The sequence below is a fragment of the Protopterus annectens genome, chromosome 12.part0 (assembly GCF_019279795.1).
Source record: "Protopterus annectens isolate FY-2018-M chromosome 12.part0, PAN1.0, whole genome shotgun sequence".
Lineage (NCBI taxonomy): Eukaryota > Metazoa > Chordata > Ceratodontiformes > Protopteridae > Protopterus > Protopterus annectens.
The window spans coordinates 1,539,815,438-1,539,835,945 of NC_056746.1; the positions used below are offsets into that span (position 1 = coordinate 1,539,815,438).

The 20,508-nt window shown below is 39.1% G+C and overlaps 1 protein-coding gene across 1 annotated transcript in view; it reads right to left on the reverse strand.

Annotated features, from left to right (window-relative positions):
* The window catches only part of LOC122816306 (medium-chain acyl-CoA ligase ACSF2, mitochondrial-like), a 1,435,169-nt gene that overhangs the window by 1,013,458 nt on the left and 401,203 nt on the right, over nt 1-20,508 (reverse strand). The window contains exons 5-6 of the mRNA XM_044089039.1: nt 16,526-16,662; nt 9,345-9,507 (exon numbers count right to left, since the gene is read on the reverse strand). Of these exons, the coding sequence (XP_043944974.1) occupies nt 9,345-9,507; nt 16,526-16,662 (300 nt within the window). The remainder of the gene's footprint in view (nt 1-9,344; nt 9,508-16,525; nt 16,663-20,508) is intronic.

Sequence of the window (20,508 nt, forward strand, 5' to 3'; positions counted from 1 at the left end):
AAGGCTATTTAGGAAATTTAGAAAAGTTGTATTGAAAATTAATTACAACATCATCTATGGGGAGAATTTTTAGGAAGTTACAGTTAATAGATGGAAGTGTAGTAATGAACAGTTCTGGGTTAAACTTGGAAAGGTTACATGTTGCTTTATAAATTTGATGTTAGCTAGATGTGTGAGATGTCTAGTCATATAGATTTCGAGATGATCACTGAGAGAGTCTGACATTGTACCTGTGATGGAGTGTTTGCTAATGATAATAGGATCCAGTCAAATAGAGAATTTGATGTCTTACTATAATGAGCCGGGCTATTAATTAGTTCCATGAAACCATATAAGTTCATGCTAGATGCATGGCAATTAGAGTTTATGTCCAACCAACTGACATTCACATTACCTAGTAAATTTTTTCCTTGTGGAAATGCTATGGATAGCCAATGTAGAATATCTTCCAGTATAGCTGAATTGTCGACGGGAGGGATATAAAGGACAACAATTCATATTTGTTTAGAATTGTTTATTTTGAGGAAAGCAATAGGAAGCTCTGCGGAACTGACTTTTGGTGTTGATTTGCTGTAAGAGGAAATTTGGTAGGTCTTGGGAAATATTAAAGCAATACTACCACCTTGCCTCTTTATACGATCATTATAGGGTATTTTATAGCCAGGAGGTATAACTTCGGAATCAGGTCAATTTACAACTGAGATCAATCAGTTTGGGTCAATTTATAACTGAGATCAATCAGTTTATCGCCAGAACAAAACAATTAACAAAGAGATGCAATTAAAACAGGCTGTCTGGCATTATCCGACAGTAAATAACTGTCAAATGCAGTGCAGTCTAGTGTTCAAGCAAAAGGGGACAATGGACAACTTAGTAAGAAGTCCTTAATGTACAAGGACTATTTCACAAAGAATTGCAATTACAGAGCAGGTATGTATTTATATTTAATTGACTAAAGTTAATACACACATGGATCCTCATGATAAATATCCTTACATTAAACAGTGACAAAATTCTCAGTAAACTTGTAGGTGTAGGGCCATATGGCAGAGTTTCTGCAATATTAAGGTCAGATGCAGTGACCACAGGCTCTGAAATGAAAGAAAGAAAAAAAAACTCTACTAAACTGTAAAATTATATTGAGTCAATACAGTTATTACTTATTATACAAAAAAGAAATGGAGGAAGGGGCACAGTAAGTCAGAGCAAGAGAATATAGGGGAAATATGAGTATGGTGATAATAAGAAACTGTATGTATTTAAGCTCAAAATGGTTTTAGCAGGAAGTATACTGATAGAGAACCACAGTAATGCAGTGTAAATATATAACTTTATCGAGGAAATTATCAGAACATGGCACTACACTGATAAGCACAATATAACACCATTACTTAGAAAGCATACATTCACAGGATTAAGCAATACATCAAAACACTGTAATATATATATATATATATATATATATATATATATATATGTGTGTGTGTGTGTGTGTGTGTGTGTGTGTGTGTGTGTGTATATATATATATATATATATATGGGTCTAGGACACATGTTCGACTAGCATATGTCCGAATCACAAAACATCAAACACACATACACGAAAGCGCTTAACATCGAAAAGCGCTTCCGTGTATGTGTAGTTCAAAACAAAAATCTATGTTTCTGCAGGGGGGTTTCACCCCCTGCACCCCCCACCCCCCTACTTTATTATTCTCACTCCAAGATCACACTACAGTGGGGAAAATGGAATTTTCCCTTACCCGCACTGTAGTCCGATCTATGAAACAGGCACACATACACGGAAGTGCTTGCCGATGTTAAGCACTTTCATGTATGTGTGTTCAATGTTTTGTGATTCAGACATATGCTAGTCTAGTATGTGTCCAGATCCCATATATATATATATATATATATATATATATATATATATATATATATATATACCAGAACACCAACAACGCACATTTAAAGGGGAAACACGGTCAGCATATATAAAGCTTATCTGAATCTGAATGAAAGTGTTACAAATATAATGCTTTACACAGTCTTAGAACAAATACAAATGTAATAACATATGACATATACCTGCTCTGTGAAGGAAGATAGTGACCAACTCTAAGATAAGACAACACTGAGGAGATATTTAGCAATTACATTACATACTGACCATGCAATTGTATCGTGACTATTAAAAAAGCACCTTAAATATAAACAATTAGAATAAAACAAATACTATAAAAATTGCTCAAATTAATAAAATAATTTAAGTATAAAATGTTCATAGTTTAGTTGTCTTAAGATTGAGTGAACTTGAAACTGAAATAAAGTCATTTATACAAGGCATCTGAGCAGCATTTAGCCTATATTACCACACCAGCTCCCTGTATTCCATCTTAGATTCCCATTCTCCTCCTATTATGTTCATAGGTTCATAGGTAGGTACTAGGCTATCTGCCTGAAGGCATTTATAAGCCTAGCCAGAATGTGTTGGCTTTCGACGCCCCCTTAGATTAGTTCCCTGTGCCTCTGTGCAGCAGAACCACTGAAGTGATTCCCAGGGTAAACTTTCTGTTTCCCATCCACTCGTCAAGGTTTCTCCTGAAGAGTGTTAGCAAGGAGCTCTGCCTAATGTAGATTGGAATCTTGTTCCAAAGCAGGGGAAGTCTCTGGGACAGGAATCTATCCCTCCAGCATGTCCTATTTATTGTTGTGGTGAGGTTTAGATCCCTAGAACATGTGGCTTGAGGGGATAAGGTTTTCTTTAGGTGGAGCATGTCCATCAATTCTGGGTTGGACATGACCTTGTATGTAAGGCAGAGATCACCTCTGAGTAGGTGGTATGCAACCGAGTACAGCTGGAGTTTCTTCAGTCAAGCTGCATAGGGCATCTGCTTGAGGCCAGTGATCCTCTTGGTGAGGTACTTCTCCAGTCTTTCCAGCTGTTGCAAGTGCCTTGTAAGGTACATCCCAAATAAGGCGTTGTACTCTATGATGGGTCTGATGAGTGATGAGTAGATGGGCCAAATGACCTCTTTTGATCTGGATGCAAACCCTTTTGTGATTAGGTGGGCCACATAGAAGGATTTTCTAACCACTTTGGCAAGGTGATTATCAAAGGAGAGATTACTATCGACTTGGGTCCCCAGATCCCTTATTATGTTTTCCGTATTTAGGGGCTACCACCTATGTGGTAGTTTGTGGGTACTTTGTTTTTTCCAAAGGGGATGACTATGCACTTGTTGGCATTTAGCTTGAGGCCATGATTTTGACACCAGGTATCCATCTCAGTAAGACTATTTTGGAGGATGTCTGTGTCAGCCAGAGAGTCAGTTATAGACCCTAGTTTGCAGTCGTCTGCGAACTTGGTTAGCCATAGTCCTCCTGTGCTTGCCTGTACCTCTGAGAAGTATATGCCAAACAGGAGGGGTCCTAGGACTGAGCCCTGGGGAATGCCACTTGTAACTGTTTTAGAGTCAGACCTAGCTCCCGCAACTCTCACCATGTGGGTTCTGTCCGTGAGCCAATTGGCAACCCATCTTGTGACATAGGGGTTTATGTTCAGGCTGGTGAGCTTGTCTATAATACCAGAATGGGGAATGGTGTTGAAGGCCTTTGCGAGGTCTAGGTAGGCTGTGTGTACCATCTTTCCCTTGTCTATAGCCTTGGCAACTATCTCAAAGAAGTCCACCACATTTAGGAGGCATGATCTGCCCTTAACAAAGCCGAATCAGATAGGGTCCAGTGTTTGGAGGTTCCCAATGTCTCTGTTAATGAGTTCCATGATGATGTGCTCCATAGCCTTGCAGACCAAGCTAGTCAGGCTTATAAGGCGATGGTTCCCAGGGTCTGTTGTGGCTCCACCTTTGTGGAATGGAATAACCACTGATGTGCGCCACTCTATGGGTACATAGCCTGTAGAGAGGCTGAGTTTGAACAGTGTGTTTAGGTGAGGGGTTAGTTCGTCTTTGAGCTCATGTAGGATGCAGCCTGGGACACCGTCTGGTCCCATTGTTGCTGTGTTTTTGGCTTTGGAGAGGGCTGTTTTAACCTGAGTGTCTGTGATTTCAGAGGCTCTATATTCTTCTGGTATGGTTATGGGCCCTTTTGGGGGTGAGAGGGGGGTGAAGTTTGCACTGAACCTGTCTGCCAGGATGTTGGCAATATCAGTTGGTTCAATGTATTTTGTGCCATTCTGCACTAATTCTGAGCAGATCTGAGCATTGCCACTTATATTCTTGACATAGCTAAAGAATGCCTTGTGGTTATCTTTGGAGTCCTTGGCAATTTTTCTTTCGAAGCTCACCTTGGATGATTTTATGAGGGATCATAGTTTCTTGCTGATACTGATCAGGGATGTCTTCCCTTCTTGGGATTTACTCTTTTCTGTACTAGTTTCCTCCTTCTATTGTATAGCTTGTTTATGGCAGTGGTCCACCAGACTGGTTTCCTTTTCTTGGAGGAGTGAGTCTTGGTTTTGTTTGGGATAGCATGATGCATGCATTCTTGTAGGTGCCTGTAGAATGCATTAGTAAAGGATTTTGCAGCTTGGACAGCTTTATCCTTTAGCATGGGGGCTTTGAAACTTTCCACCTCGGTCTTAAGTAACATGAAGTTTGCTTTTGAAAAGTTTTTCATGGTGGTTTCCTTGTCCTGGGGTGGGGGCAGATTGTGGATATCCAAAGTGATTTGTTTATGGTCAGATCTAACCAGCGAGGGTTTGACCTCCGGTGTGGAACACCGGTTGCCCATATTGGTGATGACCAGGTCCAATATGTTGTCACCTCTGGTGGGAGTGTTGACCAGTTGATCCAGGGCATTTGAGTTTATAAATTCTAGGAAATGTTGGGCAAGGGAGTTAGTACTTGGGTAGTTCTCCCAGTTAATGTTTGGGTAGTTGAAATCACCCAATATTAGGGTGTTTGGTAGGACCTTTATGTTTCCCAGTGTTTCCAGAAATGTGGAATGGGGGTCCTGGGACATGGTGGGTGAGCTGTAGCAAGCTACAACTGGAATTGCAGTTTTGCCGGTTGTTAGTTGCACGTGGATGATCTCTGAAGCATCGTGCTGTGCCACTAACCTGGAGGTGTGGGTATCCTTGATGAATATGGATACTCCCCCGCCTTTTGTATTTCGGTCTGGGTTCTGTGGCCAAAATGTATGGTATGAGTTGTAGCCTGGTAGTGCTGGGGTGCTCTCTGGAGCCTTAAACCAGGTTTCTGTTACTGCACATATATTGATTTTCTCCATACTGAGGAGTGCCTTGAGTGATTGCATTTTGTGGTTTAGACTTCTGGCATTGAGTAGCATTACCCTCAGATTTTTGTTCCTTGTGCTATTTACGGTGGTGGGTTTGTCTTTTGAGCCTTGCCTAAAAATGGCACTATGGGGGTGGCAAGAGCCTTGGCCAGTATTCAAAAGCCTAAGGGTGACAGGTGCACGCCATCTCTAGTGAAGCAGCGTGGCTTGTTGAGCATGTCATCCCAGGTGGACAGGCACTGGATCCCCTTTGAATGACACCATAAACTTAGCCAATTGTTGAAATTTATATATTTTTTCTTTATACCATGGTATCATTCTTGGTGAGGGCAGGATGCTACACAGGGTCAGGGTCATACCGGCCTGGGCTACGTGATTAGAGAGCTCTTCCATGTCTCTTTTCATGTAGTCCAGGGAGGTATGGCTCAGGTCATTCACAACAACATGGACAATGACAGAGTCATATTTGTACTTGTTCTGGAGTGACCAGAGTGCTTGTGTTATGTAGCAGATCCTGGCACCTGGCAGGCAGCTAACAGTAACCTTCACCTTATTCAGTCTAGTGAGTGAGATGTCAATGTGCCTTACTATAGAGACACCTGTTTCTTGTATGTTGGGTATGTTATTTTGCCTTAAGGGCTGTGATTGAGTGGCACACTGGTTTTGTGAAGTATGTGTTTTATGGTTTGTGTTGGGGGTGAAGGTTGCTTGGATGTCTGCTTTGGAGGTCTCTGTTGCTTTTACAGATTTTTATTTAGAGCCTCTTAATATGTTTTCATGTATTTATGTCTGTTTTTTGCTGTTCCTGGTTTAATGGGTCTATGTGAGACTGATGGTGTGATGTCAGTATTTCCCTTTTCCTCTTGACTGTCTGATCCAGTTTTGGGTTGAGAGAGCTTAGCCTCCAGTTTGGCTGTATGATTGCATCTCTTGCATGTATTAGTGTTTGGTGGTAGGAGGAGAGGGTTGTCTGTGTACATGATGCAGTTGTAACATTGCCTCAAAATGCCCAGATTCACCAGTTGGACTGGAGAGTACACCTGAAACTGCCCTTTGGACATGCCTGGATAGGTACAGTGAACTGTTTTACTGAATGGCTGGTAAGGTTGAATAGAGAGCCTTGTCCTTCTGTACAGTATAGGGGGTCTAGTGCTAGGGTTTATACATGCTTGCTATGAGTTTTGAGCAAGTGCTGGGCTGAGAAATGAATGGCTTGAGTGCTTAAGTTGAAAGTTTGTCTAGTTCCAAGGGAAAAATTGAAGAGGAGACCTTGTGGAGCCAGGAATAGTTATACCCTGGCTAACCAGTGCTACCTGGCATGCAAATACAGGCAAATGGGGTTTTTATAACAGGGAAATGAAAGAGATAGAAATTAGCCCAAAATGGCCAATAAACTACTAATTTTTGGCTGAAACCACTCCTCCAGGGACAGATAGGCTGCTCAAAGCTCCCCTCTTTCACAGGTGAACAGAGAACCTTCCTTCTATCCAAGTAAGGTATGGGCAAACACAGAGATTTGTAGCACAGCCCTGAATTCAGCACTAACTGAAAACTGGACTATACTAGCTTAGAAAGGTGGGAAACAAGTATATATATATATATATATATATATATATATATATATATATATATATATATATATATTATTTTTTTTTGTCAGAAAATAAAGCAGATACAATCAAAAATCACTTTAAATGCACAGAAAAGGATACTTATTGTTATATATCTCAGTTCAGAGTTGTAGTCAATGCCCCTAGTAATAAAGTAGGAAGAAACACAAATACAGTAAAAGCAGATGAATAAAGTGCAATTTTTGTATATATATAAAACAACAGAAAATGAACAAACTGATTTAAACAAGTTACCCAATTAACCAGAAAAAAGTTCAAAACTGAGCCCTGTTCCAGCAGTCTTCAATCAGACAAGTTCTAACTGCACTCTCCTGCTGCTAGGGTGCAGGGGAACCTTCTCCAAAAAAAGATGGCCTGGATCAGTGCTCAAGTTATACAAACTAAGCTAGATTCAGCAGGCCTGAATATGGTCCTATGCTACAGCAACAAGGCACACCAATTTCAGAAAGAAACAGTTTAAATAAGCAGGCACAGTAAGCCTGTGACCAGAAATTCCCAGCTCAGAAGGGCAGAATCCAGCATCTCCTCCCACAAGAGTGCAGACCACAAACCTTCTTAATGTAGAATAACTAGCCTGAAGCCCAAGTGCTTATAAACCAGAACTAATACACTTTTAGAATAGCAGACACTGAGCCTTCAATCAGCAATTCCCAGTTTAGAAGGATGTAAGCTACCTGTCCTGCCACAACAATGCAGACCACAAACCTTCTTAATGTAAAACAACCGGTATGAAGCCCAAGTGTTTAAACTAAAAGACTTAAAATAACAGTTACAATTTAATCAGGCTACTACCAAGCAGTAATAAATGCAGCAGAATAAATAAAATTGAGTACTTTTAAAAAGAGGCAAAAGCAAAATAAAGTAGGAGGAAACACAAATACAGCAAAAGCAGATGAATAAAGTGCAATTTTTTTTTGTTAGTAAAGTGTAAGGAGAGAGGAAGGAAGAACCTAAGTGGGTTGGCCTTCTCAAATCTTCTCACTGTATTAAGTAGAGTGAACACTAGACTCAGAATATGATCTCACTGTATTCAGTTAAGTGAGCAAATGAGATGGACTCAGGAGGAGTGTTCAAATACAGACTTACAGGAGTGGAGGGCAATTCCAGAGCCACCAACACTAACACCAAAACAAGAAAAGGGAGGGTGAGTGGAGACAAACTGCAGAGAGACACACAGCACACACTATTCAGTGAAACGCACAGTTAGGTACAGATAAAAATGTAGGTACTTTCGTAGGTACTTTCTCAACAAAAACAAAACAAAAAAAAGTTTTCTAGATTTAAATCATACATAGAAGCAAATTGTTTTAAAATCTCCTGGTATAATAATGTCTGCCTTATTTTGAATAACATTCACTTGAAATTTATCCATGGAGCATTTCTTAGGTACCTTTTACTTCATATAATCAGTGATATTTTTAAGTGCAAGAATAAAATCGTGTGATGTTTTAAATCAATTTTGGTTAAGACCTTCAGAGGTCTGCATAAGCAATATGATTGGATAATTCTGTGTTAACTCACTTTTAGGTTTTATAATACTTCTTTTCCCAGCCTCATTGATGCATTACAAAGACCACTGTTCTGGTGTTTGTTGGCTGTGGCCAGGAAAGCCATAACTAAGAAATGAAGAAAAACAGCCCCCCCCCCTTTTTTTTAAGGCTAACTTACTAGTCAGTAAGGTATACATGGACAAGCATTCAACTCATAGACTCATCAACATTTTGCTAACAATTACTGTTTTCCATAGCAAATCATTGCCAATGCAAAAATTGCCCTAATAGCACTGTGTGTGGTCATTTCCTTTTCCCTTGTGTTGGTGTGACCATGATATTGGCATATGTAGGTTTGAGGGTTGGGGTGCATGAGTGCTTGCCTCACTGCAAAAATATTTTTAAGAAAATTTCATCATGTGAAAAGTTTAACTGGTCAATTTCAGCTGGCTGGACCTTTGCCAACTTTTAACCATCATATGTTTATGATAAAGTTAAAAACACCATAACAATATGTACCATAAATGACAGGACTGGTTATACATTTTGACATAAGCAACTGGATGAATATAATACCATCATTCTAAAGTCATGAATGTTAACTATTTTCACAGTTTGTGACTCTTTAATCCGTGTTAGGCAGCCATTTCAGTTATATCGATATTAATTTTAAAGGTGTGATAATGTTATTTCTTGTATGCTTCTATGTAATTTAAACCTTTTTTTATTTTACTTTTAAATTTTCTTTCTGTATATAATATTATTTTTCTAGCTTAGGTATTTTACGTTAAAGTTAAGGTTATGATTATGATTTCAATGAATAGTTTGTAACAGGACATCAGATTTATTTATAAAACATTGCATGTACTAAGATTTTACTTATTAAACTTTTACAATTTCATTCAAAATTTTCTAAAAAAATAGAAATATTCTGTTGCAATATATTATATGAAATGTTACTTACAGAGGTGAACTGAACACAGACTGGGTCATCAAAGGACAGTGTTTTCTGTAGCTCTTGAAGCTGCTGCATATAACTCGTGCTTCCAGCCTGCATCACCTCATCAAAATGAAATGTACCGGGTAGTTTACTGTCCAGCACAATTACTGCTTTCAGTTCTGGCAGCCTGTGGTAGAAAAATAGCAACCATTAGACAGTCCTGTTTTCACATCTTTTCAAGGAATATTGAATCCTGAATGTGGCCACTAAGTAATATAGAAATTTACCCTATTTTAGATTAATGCATACTTATAAGGCTATTGATCTGTGAGGATCTTAAGAAGGCTAGCGTTGCATTTTTAAGGTGATTATTAGCCTTTACATTTTGCAATACAAATATTCAGAGATGTATATGTTGGGATAATTACATGTTTTCCTTATCCATGAAGGCCACTGGTCATAAACCAGGGATGAGTTTGCAGTTACCCATTCATTTATGCAAATTACATTTGAAAAGAGTAAAAGTATTCTGTTTTATATGGAGAGGAAGACAGTTCCCCAAGCGTGGTATTCTCTGAAATACATACTATCCCTTCAACATATTCTATTAATTGTACCACCAAAAATAAATAAATAAATAAATAAATAAATAAATAAATAAATAAAAAAGATTTAGGTCCCTTGAGTTAGTGATTATAACTCCACTGACTTGCTAATGTGTATCACAATAGGGTCTGTCGAAGCTCTACACATGAGGCAGAGATTTCCTCTCAATAGTTTGTACAATACTGAGAAGAGAGACAAGAATTTGAGACATACCTCTCAACCTCTTAGCATAAGATATCTGGATAAAGCCTAAAATAATGCGGGAAAACAAAGGCCCAGATCTAGGGAGAGATTTTAAATATTGCTTTTATAGACTTAGAAAGTTGCTAGAATAACAATATATGTGTTAGCATGCATTTTCTAAGTACTATGAATTCTGAATCTCAAATGTATGCCATTATTTAGTGACTTTAATCCTCAGTGATTTACCAGAAAACCACACATTTTATGAGGAACAGACCAAAAATATGAGGCAAAAATCTGGATATTTTGTGAAAATCTGGGCAATTGAGAGCTATGATTTGAGGTGGTCTACATAGTCTTTATGATTTAGACCCTTGATTTATTTGTGTGAGAAAGTGTTGTGTTCCTTCCAGCTGTGACAAATGTTTGGACAGGTACTTACTGAAAGAGGAATTATGCTCGTTGATCAGCCTAATGACTTACAAGTACAGTTGAGCATTTATATCCCTGGATCTAAATACCATACCTTTGGATGTAAGTGGTGCAATGAAAAAGAACTTCCTTATAATAGTGGATATGTGGTGACCAAATTACAGTTCATTGATGACACACATTTCCAGATCTCTAGCTATGGGATCAATTTTCATGAGGATGGTTTGTCAATATGATAGTTACAAGATTAATCATACTTGCTGAAGAATACTGTTATACATTTCTTGCCATTAAGTTTTAGTCCATGTTTTGACATTAACTATTTGTTCGAGACAGGCTCACCTGTAGGATCATAGTCTCATCTGAGTAGTTTATGATGGCACCAAGTTTGCAGTCATCTGCAACATTAGTTTTGACCTCTGAGAAGTAAATGCCAAAAAGGAGTTCCACAAGGACTGAACTCTGGGGCACTCTGCTAGTGGCAGGTCTTTTGAAAGAGGTAAAGCCATCCACCCTACTACTTGAGTTCTACTAGTGAGTGAGTTGTTTGCTAAAGTATGAGTTAAATAAGGGTTATCTGAGAGAGTTTTTCTACAAGTCTGAGCATGGGATTGTGTTGAACACCTTTGCAATGTACAGATATGCATTGTGCATTGATTTGCCCTCATCCATTTTTCTCAGTGGCTTTTTTGAAGAAGGTTAGAACTTACCCATAATGAATCCAATGTGGGTGGGTTGAGAATTTGTAGGTTACCTGTATCCCTATTTATTAGTTCCTGTTTGTGCTTCCTAACTGCATTGGCTTAGACATTTAAATTTAGTTGTTCTTTATGATGTTAATTTCACAGATTGTTCTGAATTAGTTCTTTTGTAGTTCTTACATTCTGTAAGCCCAGCGTTTAATCTTTCTAAGCAGTTCAATCACAGCACTTGATGTTGGACTTAGAGCTAATAGCCATTTAATCCGGGATTCACAGTTTGCTCATATTTCTCCCCCTGCCAATCTGCTTGTTCTGGGAGTTTTGAGGCAGTGTAGCGCCTGCTTCATGTTTACTGGCAACCCTTTACTTCTTGACCAGACTGATTTCACTGGATACAGATGTAAATTATGCAATAGCTTGGAGTTGCAGCTCTCCAACACTTAGCATGAGTAAACAGCAACATAACACCCGATAAACATGAGTTTGTTAAGAATCTGTCTCTACACTTTCCAGGTCACCATGTACAGAACCTCATCACCTAAGGAGTCATATGTATTCCTATCCAAACATTCATTCTCCCATACCTCCAGTGTAATCATCACAAATGTGAGTCTGTACCCCTCACAAGATCCTTGTTACTGGAGTTTCTAGATTTATGCATGCCAACACTGTGCTCACCAGACTGGATGAGGGGAGGGGACAATAAGCCTTCTATTTGAGGATAAAAATAATGATGTTACAACAGTCCTCTGTTCTCCTCAGCATCTGAAAGAAGAGCATGATCTTGTGGTTGCACATGTGAGAGGTGAAAGATCATAGGCATTCCATCCTGGAGGAGATGGACAGAGACAATATTGAACTCTCCTCATATTTCTTCATTGAGTGAAAGTCACTGGTGCTGAACACTGTGCTTCCCTCACCTACAATGATGCCAAAGTTTAAAAATAATACAATTGGCTACAACAGCTGTTGAGTTAGCTTAAGTCACACTAGCTGGGATTTAGCACGTCTGTCTATGATAAGATGGCCAGCACACCCTCCATCTTTGCTGGTGGACTGCACCTATCATTTAATGGCTTTTGCATCTTTGCTTAAGCCTTTAGTGACCCCATAGTGACATTTTTGGACAGATTTCACCTCATGGGCATACATACTTATTAAACTCTGATTTGGATGATACCAAAGTAGCACTGCTTAATGATAGAAGTATGAACAGCAAAATGTTAGATTGAGATCTTCCTCTACTCTGAAGACATATATTTTATAGCTATAGAAACTTGATTCCAGTGCAACAAAAGCACTCTGTCCTTCCCACGGTTAAGTGGCTACCATGTCTGTATTTGTTAGAAATCCATTGTTTCAAGGTAAAGGCTATATAATGTCATACTTGATATCATAGAAGTCCAGATGATTGTTACTGAAACAGCATATTCAATATTGCTGACAACTGAAGGTTCATCTGAGTATGCTGCTTATCTAAGATTGAAAACTTCATGGTAAATTGTATATGCTTATTATGGGTGACTTGGGGTCACTTTAACTACATATATAGCCAGGAAAGTAGAGATCTAGTGAAAAATCATCTGTAAATTTATGGAGCACAACACTACCAAACTGATAAACAGACATCGGTGCCCTACAAAACTTGGATCAGAGCAAATTTGGATTTGTAAAACATAGACTGTGCCAGCTAAACCTAGTCAGTTTCTTTGAAAGGTCCACTGAGACCTTGTATAAGAACTAACCAACAAACTGCCTAAGGACATTTGAAGGCCTTTGACAACATCCAACCTGCATGTCATCTGATGGATTGTCAATTGGATCTCTAATAGAATCCAAATAGTTATGGTAGTGTCTATTTCCACTTGTCAGAGGAGGGCCGCCAGTGTTTCCACAGTGCTCTGTATTGGGCCTCTGCCCTCTTCAGCATCTATTTCTTGAAAGTGAAATCAGCCCTATAAGGACTGTTGCTTATTAAGGTTGTTGTTGAATGCAGACTGATTTTGATAGTGAAACACCATCAGGCATTTAGGTACTTCACAACAGCTCGAGACAAATCAACTCCTGTTGTGCCTCATAATGAGCTCCCTTTATATGCCAAAAGTATAGTAAAATTAACTTTGGGAAAGACAACTATTTCCTCTTCTCAACATGTTACTACTTGATAAAACCCAGGCCACTAACTGCAGTGATGCACACCCTAACACTGTTGCCAGTGGCCAGCCCTTTTCTGTTATAATTTCTTTTGGCTGGAGTTCCCCTGGGATCATCCAGCCATTATCCCCTATAGGCCTATCTGTTTCTTCCTGCTACTGCATCAAAGGGCACCAGAAGAGAATGGTGAAAACAGGGACCTTGGCTGTCATCTTGTGGTGGTTAAGGAGATTTGGGGGTATATCCATTACCTCTTTTTATATTAGAAGGCAGGCATGCATTCTGAAATGCAAAGCTCTACCAAGTTGGATCTACTGCATACTTCTGCATGCTTTGAGTGCTTGTGTGCAGTGTAAACAGTGTTTAGATGAGGGATGTGCTGAATAAAAATGTAGACAGGGCAGTAAACAAATGGTCACCGCATGACATATCTCGAAGGCAAGATTTTCAGTTACTTGGGTGATGGTGTTTCCTCTTGTATTGTGTTTATTGCATGATTCAAGAACCTAGCCTTAAGATAATTTTATTGATAAAGTGCAGAGAATGTGCTAGTATGTTGTGTCAAATGGATCAAAGATAAGGATAAGAAAAGGAAGGCTGAGGCTGCAAAAAGGAAAGGAGGATGGGGAATGCGAGACCTTAGGAGGAATGCAGTGGATGTTTATTTAAATCAGAGATTTAGGGGAATGAAATGTGGGAATTCAGTAAGGTGTACTGGATGGGAGATGGATGAGAATGGATGTAGGAAAACATGGAGTAATAAGACTGATGAAGCTATGGGTAGGGAAGTGCATACGAATTTAGGTATAGGGGTTAAAACTGTGAAAGGAAGTAAGACAAGTTTGAGAATTTAATAAGGATAGAAATATACTAGGAATACTGAAAGCATGTCAGAAATGAGAAAATAAAAGAAAAGAAAAGAAAGAAAAGAAAAAGACTATCATTCCTTTAGAGTTTAGAGAACCTGAAAAGTAGGGATCATTTTGGGTTGGCATGTCAAGTTTTCAGACTGGAGAGTGGGGAACTGGCTGTTGTATACAGTGGTAGAAATGAAATGGAGAATGGTGCACTGGGAGGAAGAATATAAATCAGGATGTAGAAGTGATGTTGGATCCAGATATTGAAATGGCTTATAGAAGAGAAAGGTAGGACTAAGAGATTATGCAGAGTATTGGGGGGGGGGGAAGAAAATGGAGGAGAGTTTTGTTTGTGAAGGATAAATGGATGAGAAAGGACAATAAATAGAAAGATGATGGGATACAAACTCCTATAAAAGGCTGTTACATTGGTAATATTCAGCACCTAAACAACTATGAAAGAAGGTGTGAGGAAATATAGTTTTTTTGAGATGTGGAGAGGCAGGAATGGATTATAAGTATACACAATGGCATATGTGATGGGATTGTTGAGTGATAGAAGGTGAATGTAAATAATGAATAAATTGTCTATGGGGGACAGATGACTAACGACTGGAGGTGGAGTTTTTTGTTTTATTTTGGTACAAATACTGCAGATGATACTCTGGGTGTTGATACAAGTGTAGAAGGCAGGTAGTTATGAGGTCCTAAAAAGTAAATAGCTCAATCTGGATGACTTCAGAAAATTTTGAAACTGAATTATGGGAAATAACTAACCATAATGGTGGCTGAAAAGTGACTGTGGAGGGTAGAAGCTATGGTGATGGTGGGGTGTATTGTTTCAGGAGGAAGAAGAGTTACAAGGGGCAGAGAGGGAGCTCTTAGAGAAGTAGCACTGATTTTTGAATGAGTGGAATAAGATGGGTGGGGATGATAGAGGACAGTGTCACATGTGCCACCTATACTACATGCTCATGTGCCACTGGCAAAGCTACATACTAATGCAGCAGTCTGAGGGAGTGACTAATACCATTTAGCCATGATTATCCCCAAAAATGTCCTGAGCTCCTGATTTTTTTTTTTTTTTTTTGGCCAAGTGCTTTAGAGAAAGTCTTGGCTGTAAAAACTTTATAGTAGTAGGAAAAAGTGACCTCTGTAAAAACACAGAGGTCACTCATTCATACCTAGAGAAGTAATCAGTGTAGATATGTTCAGAGAAGACATGGAAATGGGATTGTCAGGGCCAGGTTTAGTATTTTTGGGGCCCCCCAGCAAGTTTCATGATGTGGGCCCTGGACTTTTCCATCATTAGAATCATCCTGTCTCTGCTACCCTCCAAAGCAACATTTTAACTCATGCTTAAAAGATTTAGGAATAATATGCAGTTAGTGAACTGCTGTTTCATTGCTCTTAGATTGCAATAATCCTGTGTATCAAACCAAGCTGCCCAGTCCCACAGGCAGACATTCACAGTGACTGGAATTTAGTTGCTATGATGTTATATTACAACAATGCAATGTACAGCCTGGCCTAAAGTGAAATGGTAGCTTATGAAGGCCTCCATATTGCCCCTTGCTGCTTACTGCTTCCCCTCCTTCTCACACTACCCAGACTACACTTTTCTTCTTTTTCTTATATCATAGCTCTCAGCTTTCCATCTCCAAAATGAGGAACACTAGGCCTCATAATCTGGAACAAGTGGGCAAAATGTGGAACACATACTGATGGCTTACTAACAACTTCAACTAGGAAAGTCATAAGATGGTTAAAATATGCTGGTTTTACTTATAAAGAAGATTGTTTAATGAATTAATATGATTAATTTCTAATTACCATGGATTTCACTTAAAAAATTCCTAACACTAAATGTGTGACAGACTCTTCCAATGTGGAATTTCGAGGAACATGAACTTTTTAAGACCCCAAATGAAGTACGTTCCTCATAATGAGGTACACTTGAGAGGTATGTCTTATATTTTGTCTTACGCTTTTATCCCCACATCCTTTCAACATAAATAAATTGGATAAGATGGCACTGTAATAACAGTGCAGGAAACATCTGTATTAGGCTGGATGTATGGGCATTGCTATGCCTGCAGAAGCCATCTTCTTCTAGATGGTCTGGTGTACATTTTACAGATACAAAAGGTAAATTTAAAATCTCACTTTTTACATCCTCTGAAGGTTGTGGACTCACAACCAGGCAAACCTCCTCAATACAGTACCAGAGACAGCAGCCCTGGATGTAGTATCTATAGAGGCATAAACATACTTTAAATGATGAGTAGTGGCCTGAGAAATTGAAGAAACAGAACTACACAAAGCAGAGTTTTCATCACAGGAAGGAAATGCAGACAAAACATTCCTCGTCCTTTCACAATTAGACAGAATAAACTTTAACATATGAGCCTAACAATTCAAACTTCGAAAAATTAAAGTTGCAGAAGCAGATACCCTTTTCCCATACTTATTAGCTGTTTTACCATCCTTGTCAGAAGGGGAAGAACTAGAGTTACCAAAATGCTGAAGCAATTGGATTAAAACCAAAATGCTTTGAAGCAGCTGGATTAATTAAAGCTATAGTTGCTGGGTCAGTCTGGGATGAGTCTACAGAAATTTCAAAGATTGAGGAACTTTGAATATTTTATCTGCTTTCTTAGGTACAGCAGGCAGGCTATCAGGGAAACCACAGACTGTGACAAATACATCCTCCAAAGCTGGCAGGATTGTGGGGGTGGAAAGAGGTTCTGGGAATTCCAGTTGTAATTTTTCATAGTATCTTCTGATGGACTGAGATACCTCAGTGTTCAACCACTAAAAACACTGGCACATTCTAGAAATAGCCTAAGAGAAAGAGAATCCTTGACTGAGAGATTCAGAAAGCATGCTGTCCTCTGAGTCTGAATCAGAATTCTGAGAAGAAAAAGCTGCATCTGTCCCATCACATTCCTCCTCTCCTCCATATTCAATTTCTTGAATCTCTTCAGGAAAAGAGGAATCCCTTTTTCTCTTACTAGAAATCACCTGGTAAGAAGGGCCAATAACCTGTACAAAACCCTGAGCTAGTCCTAATAAACTACTCCTGTCCAGTGGAACTCAAGCAGGAGAAGACTTGTGTTTAGTTTCCTGCTTTTCTGTGCAGGGAAATTATGGAAACAGGACTTTTAATGGCAGCAACTGCTTCCCCAAGGGCACAACATTCTGGTTAAGCAGGGGTATCTTTCCTGCCCCTTCTCCTAACACTAACAAGAGTGGCTCTCCCTCAACAACTAAACAGACCCCAACAGCCACAAAGGACATGACTAACCCCCAGTCCTTAGTGGCTCTATAGGCAACACCAGGGGGATCTGGGAAAAAAGATGAGTGGTCTGAGAAGCCAACTTTGGTCACAGCAGAGTCACCTACCTGTGGGTGAAGCAAATTGCTAGCTTTCTGTGGTGGCAAAGACTGTTTAGTTAACTTTTTGTGGGTGCAAAAAGGACAGTATGTGGGACTGGCAGTTTGTTCCATGGACAAGATGAAATGGTGCATCTTTCCCAGGGGAATCTAAGCATCTTAAGCTTTTATAATTTCAAATGTAGTATAAAGTCATTCATACACACATAAAAAGCACTGTAATGTACTGATGTACTTTCCCAGTCCCAAAGAATAATTTAAACACAGTTTCTTCACAGAACAAAATGAATTTAGTATGCTTAAATCAAGTTTTAAACTGTGAAGCACAAAAGCGAACTCCCATTTAAAAGTACAGCAAAGTCACATTACAGTCAATAAAACAGTTATTACTAGCTTAAAAAGAACTTTCTCACACATGGAAGTCATTTTAAATATTAACAATACTATGTGGAGGTATTTTCCCCAAAGTGAACTTATCTGCTCAGCAGTGGAACAGCACAAGCTGACCATCTATCTTCGAAAGGCTGCAGAGCAGCACTCTTTTCGATGGCAAGAAGGTTTTAAAGGGCTTGGCACCCAGACCTGCCTTTTTAATTAGTTCAGCTCGAACTAACAGTTTGGATGTGTGGAAGGTGCCCTGAAGCTTTGGAATTTGGTCAGTTGTTATATCCCAAGCAGGATATAAACCATATAGCTTAGGCTCCTGCAAAGGTGATCAATACGAAGAACAGAAATGAAGAGAAACAGATTGAAGCCTTTAGAAAGCAGCCCCTACTAATGTAATAATAAACTGCCTTACCATAATCTTACACAATAAACATGCATTTCTGCCATTTCTGTTAAAATTGTTTACATAAGAAATAAACACTCCTCCTGTATTGATGCTCCTAAACAATTCTAGAAAACTTTTAAATCTGTCACAAACAACTTAAAACCCAAAACCAATGATCAAATTGATCAATTGAGTAGAGACATACCAAATAAAATATGATTCCTTATTGCCACATCCATAAGTCTCCTGGTCCCAGACACCAACAGCAACCAAATAAACTCAGCCACTCCCAAGCATCCTTATTCAGTATATATGATCTCTCACCTTTCTACTTTAAAAGTATGAAATCAAAATGGGTGCAGGAAGCATTAGGAAACGCTGACACCAACAAATCAAAGATTCTGTTCTGCACCTCAGATTCCTAAAATTACTTGATATCACATTTACAAACCATTAATTCTATGCTTACCTCAGGCATACTTCCACATAGTAAGAAAAACATTACAATTCTCTCAGTCCCCTAAATCAAAATGTTTAAATCAGCTACAGATTATGGGTCAGTTGCCATAACATGCCTCTTAGCCAAAATTATATAGAAACTATTTTGTTGACAATTAATGGACCTACTCTCTGACAATCTGCATTGATTCTATAGTGGCTAGAATACCCAAAAATGATAAATGTAGAAAATAATCATATTTACGAACCACTGGAAAAAGGAAACCTAACAGGAGTCCTTTTATTGACTTAAAATGTATATCTGAATCATCAACCATATATTATTTTTCAAAGTCCTAGCTAAATTTTGTATCAGTGACACTGTTTTTAAAATGATTCTCAACCTACCAAATGATTTCTGAGCTACCGTTAACAAAAACAGAAGCAGAAGTCAAAAAACACTACTACTAATCAGGTCCTTTTTTTCCAAAAGTGGATCCAAGCAATAACAGCTTTGGAATGATATATACTTCGTTCTCTCCAGTTTGGCGAGAAAGAGGAAGAGAGCCAGCTGCAGAAAAATTGCTGTAGACAATCAAATCCCTTTCTGCAGGAAGCAGATCTGAAAGACCTCACGTTCAGCATGACATCTGATCCATTCCCTTGCTTACCGAGGGGGAGAGGCCAATACTTGACACTGTAAGCACTAGTCTCAGTGCATCCACGCACACTCATTCATACAGCCAGACAACTTTCTTGCTTTCCTCGGGGCCTCCCATAGCAGCAAGTTATCTGGGGCCCCCCACAGCTGTGGGTTTTGCAGGTGCCTAACACTGGCCTATGGGGATTGTGTTGGTGTGTGTTTGTATGTGTGTGTGTGTATGTGTGTGTGTGTGTGTGTGTGTGTGTGTGTGTGTGTGTGTGTGTGTGTGTGTGTGTGTGTGTGTGTGTGTGTGTGTGGACAGGTGTGTGCATGACCATAGAGGTATGAATGAGGTTGTGTAACTGTGTGTTATGTGTGAGCATGACTGTGTCTGTCTACTTGGGTAGTGTCACTGGGGAGGTAAGTAGGGAAACATGAATATGTTGGTGTTTATGTGTGTGTATGCATGTGTATGTTGGAGCATGCATGATGGTGAATGTTTGTTTCCTTCATTTAGAAAGATTGTGGAAGGCTTTGTTTGTAGATAAGTGGATGTGGATGTGTTTGTGCAGTAACATAGCTACAGTCGGGCAAGAGGGGCAACATCCCCGGATGCAAAGAACTGGGGGGCATGATTAGCTGATCCTGATCACTCTTTAATGTAATACCAGCTTTTAAAAGCTGGTATTACATTTGCAGTCAAACCTGAGTATTGTAGTGCTCCATATGTGGTTTAAACTGTAGCAAACAATTTTATACAGTTTAAAAGTAAAAAAAAAAAAAACATTTTTTTAACTAAAGCCTACACTCTATGCAGGCAGGTTATAAGCTGTAGCAACTGTTTGTCTCATTTGTAGCAACTTGAGTTGAGGGAGTGGGGAGCTAATTGAACCAGTTTTGCTTCTGTGTTTGTGAGAACACCTGGGAGTATATGTGCGAATGCAGGAGGTATGTCTTTCTGATGCACTGCATGGGCTGTTAGGGAGATTATTAGCATGGCTGGGTC